Source organism: Manacus candei, unplaced genomic scaffold (assembly GCF_025592945.1).
Source record: "Manacus candei isolate 608988 ecotype Guabito, Panama unplaced genomic scaffold, ASM2559294v1 h1tg000083l, whole genome shotgun sequence".
In the NCBI taxonomy this organism is placed as follows: domain Eukaryota; kingdom Metazoa; phylum Chordata; class Aves; order Passeriformes; family Pipridae; genus Manacus; species Manacus candei.
In genome coordinates, this window is record NW_026138131.1 from 2,096,261 (window position 1) to 2,107,581 (window position 11,321).

The following is an 11,321-nucleotide window of genomic DNA, read 5'->3' on the forward strand; positions in this document are numbered from 1 at the left end:
GGCACCTTTCCCACACGGGAACAGCAAAAACAGCAGGGACAGCGCCAGTTTGGGTCAAAGTGAGAAGCGCAAATCGGTATTTCCTGATGTCAGCCCCTGCGAATCAACCCGATAATGTCACAGAAAGGTGGCCTCGTGTATTTAATTTTATCAGGCGGAAGAACTCTGATATATGCTGCGCTCAGTTCACAGCTCCCGTGCAGATTTACTCGGCGCTTTAGCATGCGTGCTGCCTCGCTGACAGAGATTAAAGGCTCTCCTCAGAGCCCCAGGTATTACGCTCAAATGTATAAATCAGGGCTTAATATATAATATTTGTCCATAAAAATATATCACGGTGGCATTCGTTTGACTATCTGCATATTAAATACTATTACAGAAAAGTCATGAGCTTATTGAGGATTACTTCGCTACACCAGCAAAGTCTCCTGCCATCATAAACGGGCATCTTTGCTGCCAGAGCACGGCTGGGTGGCCGAGAGGAAGGGGCAGGTTTTGCTAACACCATTCATGGCCCAACACGTGCCCCAGGCATGCTGTGCTGCTCCAGGAACATGCTCCCAGGCTGGCCTTGGTCTCTGGCTTCCCAGCACTGGCCAAGAAGGGCAGGGATCACGGTGGAGATGACACCGCAAGCCTCTAAAGGAGAAAATTGCATGATGTATCGCCACTCACGAGCACCCGCCAGAGAGCTGTTTAGAGTGAGATTACAGTCTCAGAGGAGACTCTCATGCCTCTTGGTCACAGGGTTACTACGATGATGCAGTTGTAACTTGTATGCGGGAGGTAGGAGGGATTTAAGCGGTGGCCGGAAAGAAAAGCTGGATCAAACCTCCACAAACCCTGTTCAGATTAACCCAGATTCCTGAGTCCCCAGCTTTAAAGGACTTGAAATCTGCCAAATTGCTTCTTTTCTCTTGAACAGAAGACAAAAACTGCGAGGGAGATGACAAAGTTTATACTTCGGCCACGAGTTTAGAAGCAGCGTTTTAGACTGAACAGAAACAAAGCTCCCCAAAAATAAGAGTTCATGCAGTCCAGAGGTCTCGATCCTACTCGTGCCAGTTCCATATTAGCATGGCTATATGGATTTCCCTGCATTTGCTGCTGACTTATAGAGGTGCAAGGGAGAGAAAATCAGACACGGTTACAATCTATCCCCCCTTCATCCTCTTCATTCCTCTTTTTTTTTTTCCATCTTGTAAATTCCTATTATTAACACAGGAGAAAAAAAAAGAATCCTTGGGATCCCTGGTGCATCCTTGGAGTGGCTGCAGCCTCAGCGTGGATGACTAGACAACCGCCACTGTGCCACATAATGAGGAGCACACATGCTGCACCGGGAGATACTAATGAGGGAGCTACAGCCCCCTTAGCCCTCTCCAGTAAATCCGTGTCTGCAAGCCATGTTTTATTTATCAGGCTTATTATGGCAGCACTAAGGAGCCATTTGAAAAGGGCTGCTGCTGTCCTGGGCACTGCACACCACAGTGCCTGCTTCGACCAGCTTCCAGAGAAGATGGATGAGGCTGGTAAAAGGTAGGGGAGAGGGATGCTATGCACATACCACGCGAACAATCTGTGGCAGCATTTATCCCATCGGCTCCTTTAAGGAGGGAGCGCCTGTTTCGATCTCGTAGTGCTAGCTACTGAAAACACACAGTAACTGGCAAATAGATTTAAGCTGTACATGTAATTATTTCCAGGAAAGCTTCTGAGGAAGCAAGGACTTGACAGGTCTAGAGAGACCCGGGTGCAAACTGCAGAGCCAGGAGGCTCGGAGGGGCTTCACAGGAGCTGCCTGAGATGGCCACCTCCCTGCCCAGCACTGCTCCCTGATACCAGTCCCAGCAGAGGTCCCACTGGACTCCCACACTTGTCACCCTGCACACAAAACACTGCTGTGCTGTGCTGAGACATGACGCTGCAGAGCCCTTGTTGTGTGGCTTCTGGCAATGTGAGGTCTCGCCCAGATTTGCACGTGTGCCAAAGGGAAGAGGGATTTGCCACCACCACTGCCTTCTCCAAGCATTCTATTCCTGACCCCTCTGCACATCCTCACAGAGGTTTCTGTCCACTTTGGAGAATAGCTCTGCTCACAGAGGTCCAACAGAAATAGCTGTAAAAGGTGGCTGAGTGAAAGATAGGACAAAGATGAGTAAGTCTTTGAAAAACTTACACTGCAGGTCTCAGCAGGACTCAGACAAATTGGTCTGCATTCCTTTAACATATTAGGTTTCTACTTACCCTGTTCATTAGCATGTTAAGCTACAAGGGCTGATTATATGAAACTCATGGAGAGGCATCAATTAAGATGATAAATTTACATACATTCCTTCTGGATGAGGAATGAAGGCTTTCCTCAGTTCAGAGTTTGGTACAACTGGACTCGGTTTCAGAAAGAGAAAGAAGTGTTAAATGCATGCATCTGGACTGCCTCCCAAAAATGATGGAAGCAGTTCACAAGTTTGAGCAAAAATGTGTGTCAAATAGGAATAGAAGGAAACAACTCGCAGTTTCCAAGGCTGAACTCTAATCTGCTGTGTCACATTGACAACAGATTATGAGAGGAAGTGAAATTCCCAAGAGATGCTGCTCTTACAAGGCTGGCCCAAATGGTGTTCCCAGGCTGCAGAATGCAACGCTAAATATTTGCACATATTTATCACTTTTTGCCCACACAAGATCTTATCTTATTTTGCAAACACTGTGCAGCAGAACAACTTCCTATCTCCCAAAGTGTAGCCATTGCTGGTCTGCAGTGTGCCAGTGGCACTTCTTTTGTGCCAGCATGTGTCTTGGGAAAACTGTGAACAAAGACATTTAGTTATCTTGTTGCCACTGCAGAGAGAAATTAGATAGGCCTTGCAAATGGTATGAAAACCCACGCAAGTTGACAGAATCATCTGTCTTTTCTTGAAAAACACTGCACAGCTGCTAATGTTGCCAGAGGAAACAGGCCACTAACAGCACTGATCCTACAGCCAACCTTTGTAGCACTGGGACAGCAACCTCAGTGCTACTGGAGCTAAAGACTGGTGTACAGCTGAGTGAAACAGTTCATGCTGGTAATAGTTCAGTAACAGCTAAATAGTAATAACTATAGTTCGTCCCTGTTATTCTTCAGAAAGAAGAAAGGAAGAAGGCTCTTGTCCAGAAAGAGCTGAACATCACCAGATCTCATTCATTACAGAGAAAATCAAATGGTTTTAAATAATATAGTAACTTATATGTGACCTATGCTTTCCTGAATAATGGCACCAAATCTATTCAGGCAGAGAGGTGTTTTCACCCCAACGCTGCTGAGTTTGTACATTAGGAGTGCTCCATCCAGTTGAGGTGCTGGAGAAAGTCTACTGTTTCATGTTGTTGTATTGTTTTCCTTATCCAGGACCCTGTACTGGGAAAAAGTACATGTTTACACCTTCTTGGACTGCCAGATAGTGAATATGCAGCTTTCTCATTGCTCAGGACACGAGATAAAGGGTTTCCAGCTGATTCCCCTTCCAGGCCACGATAACCAGATAATTCTAAAGAGCAAGCATTTTAAACAAGTGCCACTTGCATATAAAAGTTTGTGCCTTAAATGGGATCATCTTTTCTTAAGAGGAGTGGAAAAAAAAAGTGCCATGTCTTTTTCTCTTGTGTGCAAAGCCATGGCAATTACATACCACCAAAGTTAGGAATATGTGCTCCTTTATTTCATTTTAACCAAAGAGCAATCAAACCTACTCAGGTTTGTGTTAATGATATACATTATATGTACTAGAGACAGTTACACCACATATCAAAATTTATCAGAACATAAGGAAGTTTAAAAAAAAACAAGAAAAGCCCCTTGCCTTACCTTATGCTGTTAAGTTTGACTTGAGTATGATCTGTCTCAACCAAATGGGTGAGGCACATGCCTGCACAGGCTACAGCACTGCACTAGTGATACACTAAAATAAGGAAACATTTACACCCAAAGGTGGAAGCAGACCATGTGGCTATACATTTTGGGAAACAAAGAGAGTAGGTGTTGGTGAAAATTATTTTGTGCTCCGTCCATAATTTGTATTAGTCGTATCATTGCACCGAAGACACAAGTGCTTGCAGCTCCAAGCTGGGTTATCTCTGTCAACTGTTCCTCCTGGCCAGCCAGCATGCTGTAACCTCAGGTAAAAGGCTTCTGTTTTAATTTGTTCAGATGGTTAATTGTTTTGTTTTAATTTGGAAAGTTGAACAATAAACCAATTCCCCTTGTTTCTAAAGATTTATTGCTTTTTCCAATTTATTGAACGTTCAGTGCAGGCTGTATTTCAATTAAAGGCAGCAAAACCGTTAATGGTGTATTAACGACACACCGCATGTATACAGATGCAAATATAAGTCGTGGCCAATTTTCTGGCTTGGTGAGATTATTTTTTTTATTTTCTCCGTAGTGAATTATCTGCGAACAGCTCATAATTTTATACCAGCCCATATCTCTGGCTATTGCTTAACCACAAGTATTTTCAGCGCACGAGCTGCCTGCGGCCCCATCCCTCACACAGGGAAGCGGCCTCCAACCTTCGGGTTGGAGTTTGGGCGGCACCGGGGTCTCACAGGGGCTGCGGGGAGCAGCGTCGCGGGCAGGAGCTGGGGCAGCGCCGGTGGGGGCGTGGGGGTCCCTCGGCCGCTCAGGCCCAGCTACTCGTCCCTGCGCATCCGCTGCCTCACGCGCTGGATGATGCGGAGCACGGGACGCCCCCGGCGCTGCCGCTCCGCCCGCGGTGCCCCGGCGCCTCCGGGTGATGCTCGGCCCGTTGCCATGGCAACGCTCCCCACCCCCTTCATCCTTCATCCCGGCCCCACGTGACCCGCGGCGGCGCTCGCGCCCAACCCGTCTGTTACCAGGGCGGGGGCACGCGCGAGGGAGGGGGCGCTCTTGTTTACCATTGGCTGCCGCCGCGGGCTCGCTGATTGGCCGGAGGGGCCGCCGGGCGGCGCGCCGATTGGCTGCGGCCGGGAGGTGAGGCTGTGGGGTGATGCCGGCCGCCCCGCGCTGCCCCGGACCGCAGACAAAGGCTGCCCGAGGGCTGCCCGAGCTCCCCTCCCGCGGGCTGGTGCGGTGGGACGAGGGAGGGCGGCGGGGAGCGGCGGCTGTGGCACACGGTCCCGGCCGAGCGCCCGCCGCGCTGCGATAGCCGCTGCCGGGGCACGCGGAGCGCGGGAGGGGGGCGGGGCCGCCGTCACGCTCGCCGAGCGCGCGGCAGCCAATGGGCGGGCCGGGGGAACGCGGGCGGCACGCGGGGCCCGCGTGTCCCCGCGGCACGGCCCGTCAGTCACCTGTCAATCAACCGCGCGGCCCCGCCCGCAGCGCGGCCCCGCCCCCTCCGGCCGCCGTGAGGGGCGGCGGGCGGTGAGGAGGGGTCGGGGACGTGGGGGTGTTTTGGCGCTGCTCGGTCACGGAGCCCCTCGGGCACCGCGCCCCTCGCCGCCGACCCCCGCTCGGGGTGGTGCCTGTGCCCCGGAGGGTTCTGCGACCGCCAGTGCCGTCTCCCAGGGTTGGGGCGCGGGGGTTGCCACCGTCGCCTAACCGGAGCGGGGAGCGGGCAGGCGGGATGCAGCGCGGCTCCCCCGGGGACTCCGCCCCGCAGTTCCCAGCGTCGAGCCCGCCGTGTCCCGGCCCCCCTCGGGCGGCGGTGCGGGATGTGCTCCCGGCCCCCCTCGGGCGGCGGTGCGGGATGTGCTCCCGGCCCCTCTCGGGCGGCGGTGCGGGATGTGCTCCCGGCCCCCCTCGGGTGGCGGTGCTGGATGTGCTCCCGGCGCCCTCCCCCGGTGTTGGCGAGGGGCGGGGCCGGCGCTGCGCGGCCGCCGCCCGCCGCCTTTATCTGTGGTGGCGGCGCGGGGGGTGGCACTGGGGAACACCTTGGTGTGAGATACGGGCTATAAATACGGCGCCGGGGATGGGAGCGCGGCCACGGGCGGCGGCGAAGGCCTCCGGAGCACGGTGGGTGCCTCCCCCGCGGCGTGTCCGTCCCTCGGCCGGGGATCGCCGGGTGGGGACCGCTTGAATTTTAATTTTGCGGTGCGGGGCTGCCATCCATCTCGAGCTGGCTCCCGGGAGGAGTTGCGGGGGCTTTTTTCGCCCTTTGCCTCGTTTAGTACGGAGGGGAGTGGCTGCTGCAGCAGGGGAGGTGGAGAGCGAAGAGAAGGAACGGGAAGGGAAATGCTGAGGAAAGGAGATGGGACCGGGAATAAAGGAGGCGGCGGGAGAGGAGGAGGGGGCGCTGGCGGGAGGGGACGGACGGGAAGGCGGGCTGGGGGAGGGAGGAGGGAGAAGGAGGGAGGGAGAGCGAGCAGCCCCTAACCGCGGCGCCCGCCGCCTCCTCCCAGCAGGACTCTGCTCGCCAGCAGCCGCCGAGCCCAGCCCGCGGCGGAGGGCGGCTGGTGCCGCTAACGCGGAGCAGGAGCAGGAGGAGGAGGAGGAAGAGGTCGCCGCCGGAGGAGCCCTGCGGTCCGGTCCAAGCCTCGTCGCTGAGCTCGCCCGCCCAGCCGCCGACATGATGCAGATCTGCGACTCGTACAGCCAGAAGTACTCCCTCTTCAACGCCATGAACCGGTTCATCGGCGCCGTCAACAACATGGACCAGACGGTGATGGTGCCCAGCCTGCTGCGGGACGTGCCGCTGCTGCTGGAGGAGCTGGACGCGGCGGGCGCCGTGTGCCCGCCCCGGGATGCTGCCCTGCCGCCCGGCGACCCCGGCGCCTACTTCTCCCGCAGGGACATGTACAGCCACTACATGCTGCTCAAGTCCATCCGCAACGACATCGAGTGGGGCGTGGTGCAGCCGCCGGCGGGCGAGGAGGCGGCCCGCAAGAAGGACAAGCTGGGCGGCGGGCCCGCCGAGGAGGGCGAGGGGGAGGAGGACCTGGAGCAGCAGTTCCACTTCCACCTCAGCGGACTCCACTCGGTCCTCTCCAAGCTCACCCGCAAGGCCAACGTCCTCACCAACAGATACAAGCAGGAGATCGGCGTCAGCAGCTGGGGGCACTGAGCGTCGGGGTGGGGAGCGGGAAAGGGGCGCCTGGCCCGGCCCGGCGGGAGCGGAGCGGGAGCGGCGCGTCCCCGCCCGGCGCTGCCGCTGCTGCCGCGGCGGTGGCGAGGGGCAGCGCCCCGGGCCGAGGCTCCCCTGCGCACTCCCAGGACTGCAGCAGGTTTTCTACCAACGCACAAGCGAGAGAGAGATGTAAATTAATCAATACTAGTTTATTAATTATTTTGACCCCCTCCGTGGTTTTTTCACTGTACGGTCCGGGGCGAGCAGTTGCTGTGCCCGCCCGGGCGGGGAGGCTGAACACCTACGTGTACGAGGTGGTGGTGTGGCTGGCTGATAAGGAGGCTCAACCCAAGCCGATGAACATAACGAAACTGGCACTAAATTGCTTCTGTTACCCCGGAGGGAACCCAGTGGGCTAAGGAGCATCCCTCTGTTGCGGGACAGATTGCGGGTCCCACGGTTGTACATGTACTGGAGTTTATTTAAACCTTTTTTACTCAGATGTAGAGTATATTCTAAAATAAATGCAAATGTATTAACTAAGAGTGACTTAAACTTTTGGTATGATTTATGTTTCTTTAATTAAATGATATTTTTAACATCTGGAATTCTTCTGTTGTTCTAAGTTATTTCTGAGCTGCCTTACTAGACACAGAAATCTGCATATTCAAGAAAGGGGGTTTTGTGGCTTGCTTTTTTTCCCCCCACAAAGGGAACAATTAGGCAGTGATGATAACTCAGCATACCTAAAATGTACAAATGCCTGTATTAACTGCACCATACATGGCCTGAGTTTTGGTAAGCTGTTCCCAGCAGACAGTACAGTTGCTCTGTTTGAGTGCTGACTTGAAGGTCAGTGCCTCTTTTAACAGAATCTAAGAAGGATCGAGTCATGGTTACTCTGCAGGCAGCAATTCATGGAAGTTGGAGCAAAGCCTAGGAATGACTCTTGCTTTTTTTCAGGAAGTGTCTTAATGTACTGTGGGGAGTTCTTTTTTCCTCTTTCTAAATAGGTCTGGGATACTTGCCTCCCCCACCTCTTGCATTTCTTTCCTCTGTAATCCTCCTTGGATACCAGGAATTAATCAGGTTTATGTTATCCACATTGTACTGATTTTCTCTATGTTTTTTTTTTTTCATTTCCTGAAGTAAATACCTCAGAATTGGGTGTCTATATTGTTCTAATATTAAGTTCTAATATCAAAGTGTACTTACTGATTGCAATATGACGTGTACATAAAACAGAGGATAACTATTTAATAAATACGTACATCCTTCCATAACCTAAGTTCTCTTCTCAGGGACTGAAATACCAAGTTCGTAGACATCTCCTTGTACTGAGATGTCACTTCATATTATTATTCTCAGATTTAGTGCTCGTTTGGTGGTGTTGGGTTTGTTTGTTTTTTCTTTTAAAAATAGAAAAAAATCTTCTCTCAGCCTAAATTCATATTTTTGCCTAAATTCAGATGTTTTGTAGCACTTTATTTTTCAGCCCAACTGTTAGGACATTGTAGTAAAGCATGAGCTCTCCAGACATGGTACTAGTTGGCAGATGTTTGTATAAGTTAAAACAATCAGCCTACATTATGTTTAACAATACATATTTTAGAAGGTTTTCCCTTCTAGGGTAAAGAAGAACTTTAGAAGGCTGGGTGATTTTTAGTTTGGCGATGCTTGTTCTTTTTGTAATGTTTTTAATTCTGTTCCCCTCCCTTCTTGGGGAGATGCCAGGAAAAAAGTCAGCAACAAGGAGAGGGATTACCCTGGTTTCCTAACACATCAGCTTGCCAATCTTTCCGTGGCTGAACAAATGCAAGGCAAAAGATGTGGTGCCCTGTGCTGGATGGTAAAGTTTTGTTCTCCTGAAGACAAGGGTGAGAGGGAGAACCTGTTCTGCTGCGTGGCTCCCTTCTGCCTTGTGCCCAGTCGGCTGAAAACCACATTACAACCTCTGCTCGGGAGCGCCAGTGAAACCTCAGACAAAAGCAGCTAATGCAGTTTCACCCTCGCTCCTTTTGATCTCCCAGTAACTTCTCCTGGTATGGATTTAGACAATACTGTTTAAATGTTGCACAAGAGACAATGTGATGCTGATCTAGACTATGAGTAATGTCAGAATAATATTACATTAGCGCGGTATCGCCATGAGTGTTGCATCCATCCCCTTTGCATTCAAAAAAAAGAATACAAGATAAAAGTTTTGGTGGAAGAGCAGCTGAAAACTAGCACTGCTGGGCAGCAAAGGTGGCATTTCCTTACAAGTAAAGCTCTGGGAACAGAAGTAGGAGGATACTGTGACTCAAAGGTTTGCCTTCCCTCTGACTAAGCTGCAGTTGCTGAACTGCACGTGGCTCCCATGTGGGGGCCCAGCCGCTGGGCTGGCAGCAGCCCCGGTAATCCCAACTCAGCTGCAGCAAAACCTGCTGAGACTCACACCAGCTGGAGACTCTGCCACCTCCCACCTGGGAGCTGCTTTAGGATTCCCCCTTTTCAAGGTCATGGGAGAGGATTGAGGCTCTTGGGATCAGGAAAGTGATCTTGTAATGCAGGGGGAAGGCAAAAACAGATAAAACCAGGGATGTATTTCTCATGCAAAGGGCAAGGGATGGGACTTTGCTGCTGGCTGTTGCGGAAAACAATTTGGCCTAAAAGGTGGGATGGTCAGGCAATTACATAAATGCTGGCTCCTGACATTGCAGTAAACAAAGATGAGATTGCAGAGTCTTAATGCAGATTTTGTTTGTTAGATGCTGAATTGGGAAAAATTTCCGTGAGCAGCGCTATATAAAACGATTAGGAGTTGCATTTCCTTTTGAAGGACTGGACCATTTTAAGGGCTCTCAATTAAATACAGAGTTCAGCAACCCTTTAGTCTGCTCCAATAAAGTGATTCTGATACTTTTAAGTGATAATGGCAAATGACAGCAGTCTAATATAAAAAGTATCCTAACGATCTCAGATACTTTGATAAGTGACTTTATTTCCAAGCCACACACAGACAAAAAGACAACTTGCCAAACTACTGCAGCTGTGCTCAAACCAGGCATATTTACATGCCCTGTGAGAAGCAGTTGTCATTTTTAGCTCATTTAAGTGAAACAGACTCTAGATAGAGTAAGGCGTGTAAGGTGTTGGGTGTGAGTTCCATGGCAGGAACAAGAATCACAGGCTGATCAGTACTTGGTGGAAGCAGACGAGGCTGAATCGGGCTAGGTTGTGATCTTCCTACTTTCCCTCTGAAAGTTTTTCTTGCAGAGGGTTTTAAATAGATCAAGATAGCTGTGTTTTGTTGTTTGTGTCCCTCCCCCCCGCCCAGGCTCTTGCACCAAGACAACATGAGTCATCAGAAGATTGACTTCACTGAAAAATGCTCCAATGTTAGTGGTCAGAGAGAAAGTTGTATTAGGATTTTATCATCATGGACTTAAGCTCTGCACCCTGTTCTACCAGAAAAACAAAAAGAAAAAAAAAAGAAGGGGAAAGTGTCTCCTTTTTGTACCTATGGATTTATTACACAGCTAATCTCTTTGTGGAAAAATCTGCAGCAGTTTTCCCCTACTGACTTATTTCCCTGAAGCCCAGAGTAAGGGAGGAGTTTGACTGGAAGTATTGCTTTTTATAATTCATATCTTTAAACATTTTATCCTTTTATTATTCATCTATAGGTAGCAGCATGCTAGCTACTATATTCTGAAAAACTCAAAGATCATAGAAGCAGAATGGTTTGGGTAGGAAGAGACCTTAAAGATCATGTACTTCAAAACCCCTGCCATGGGCAGAGGCGCCTTCCTCTAGATCAGGGTGCTCCAAGCCCCTTCCAACCTAGCCCTGAACACTTCCAGGGATGGGACATCCACAACTTCTCTAGGCAACCTGTTTCACTACCTCACCATGCTCACAGTACAGAATTTCTTCCTAATATCTAAACCTATTCTCTTTCAATTTAAAGCCATTTCTCCTTGTCCTATCATTACGTGCTCTTGTCAGAAGTCCCTCTCCAGCTTTCTTGTAGCTTGCTTTAGGTACTGGAAGGTGCTTTAAGGTCTCTGTGGAGCCTTCTCAGGTTGATTAACCCCATCCCTCTCACAGCCTTTCTTCACAGGAGAGGTGCTCCAGCCCTCTATCATCTTTGTGGCCTCCTCTGGACTCACTCCAACAGATCCACATCCTTCCTGTGTAGGGGGCCCCAGAGCTGGACACAGTACTCCAGATGGAGTCCCACAAGAACAGAGTAGAGGGGGAGAATCACTTCCCTTGACCTGTATCTCTTGGTGCAGCCCAGGATATGTTTGG

General features: G+C 50.9%; 1 protein-coding gene across 2 annotated transcripts; it reads left to right on the plus strand.

Annotated features, from left to right (window-relative positions):
* Positions 1-5,811: 5,811 nt before the first annotated feature.
* MID1IP1 (MID1 interacting protein 1) lies at positions 5,812-7,633 on the plus strand. 2 transcript variants are annotated; one of them, XM_051811708.1, is made up of 2 exons: positions 5,812-5,974; positions 6,364-7,633. In XM_051811708.1, the coding sequence occupies exon 2, from the start codon at positions 6,528-6,530 to the stop codon at positions 7,020-7,022; it is 495 nt and encodes a 164-aa protein (XP_051667668.1). In that variant the 5' UTR covers positions 5,812-5,974; positions 6,364-6,527; the 3' UTR covers positions 7,023-7,633. The 2 variants fall into 2 exon arrangements, with proteins under 2 accessions (XP_051667668.1, XP_051667669.1); XM_051811709.1 differs by having other exon boundaries at positions 5,871-5,974; positions 6,361-7,633.
* Positions 7,634-11,321: the final 3,688 nt, after the last annotated feature.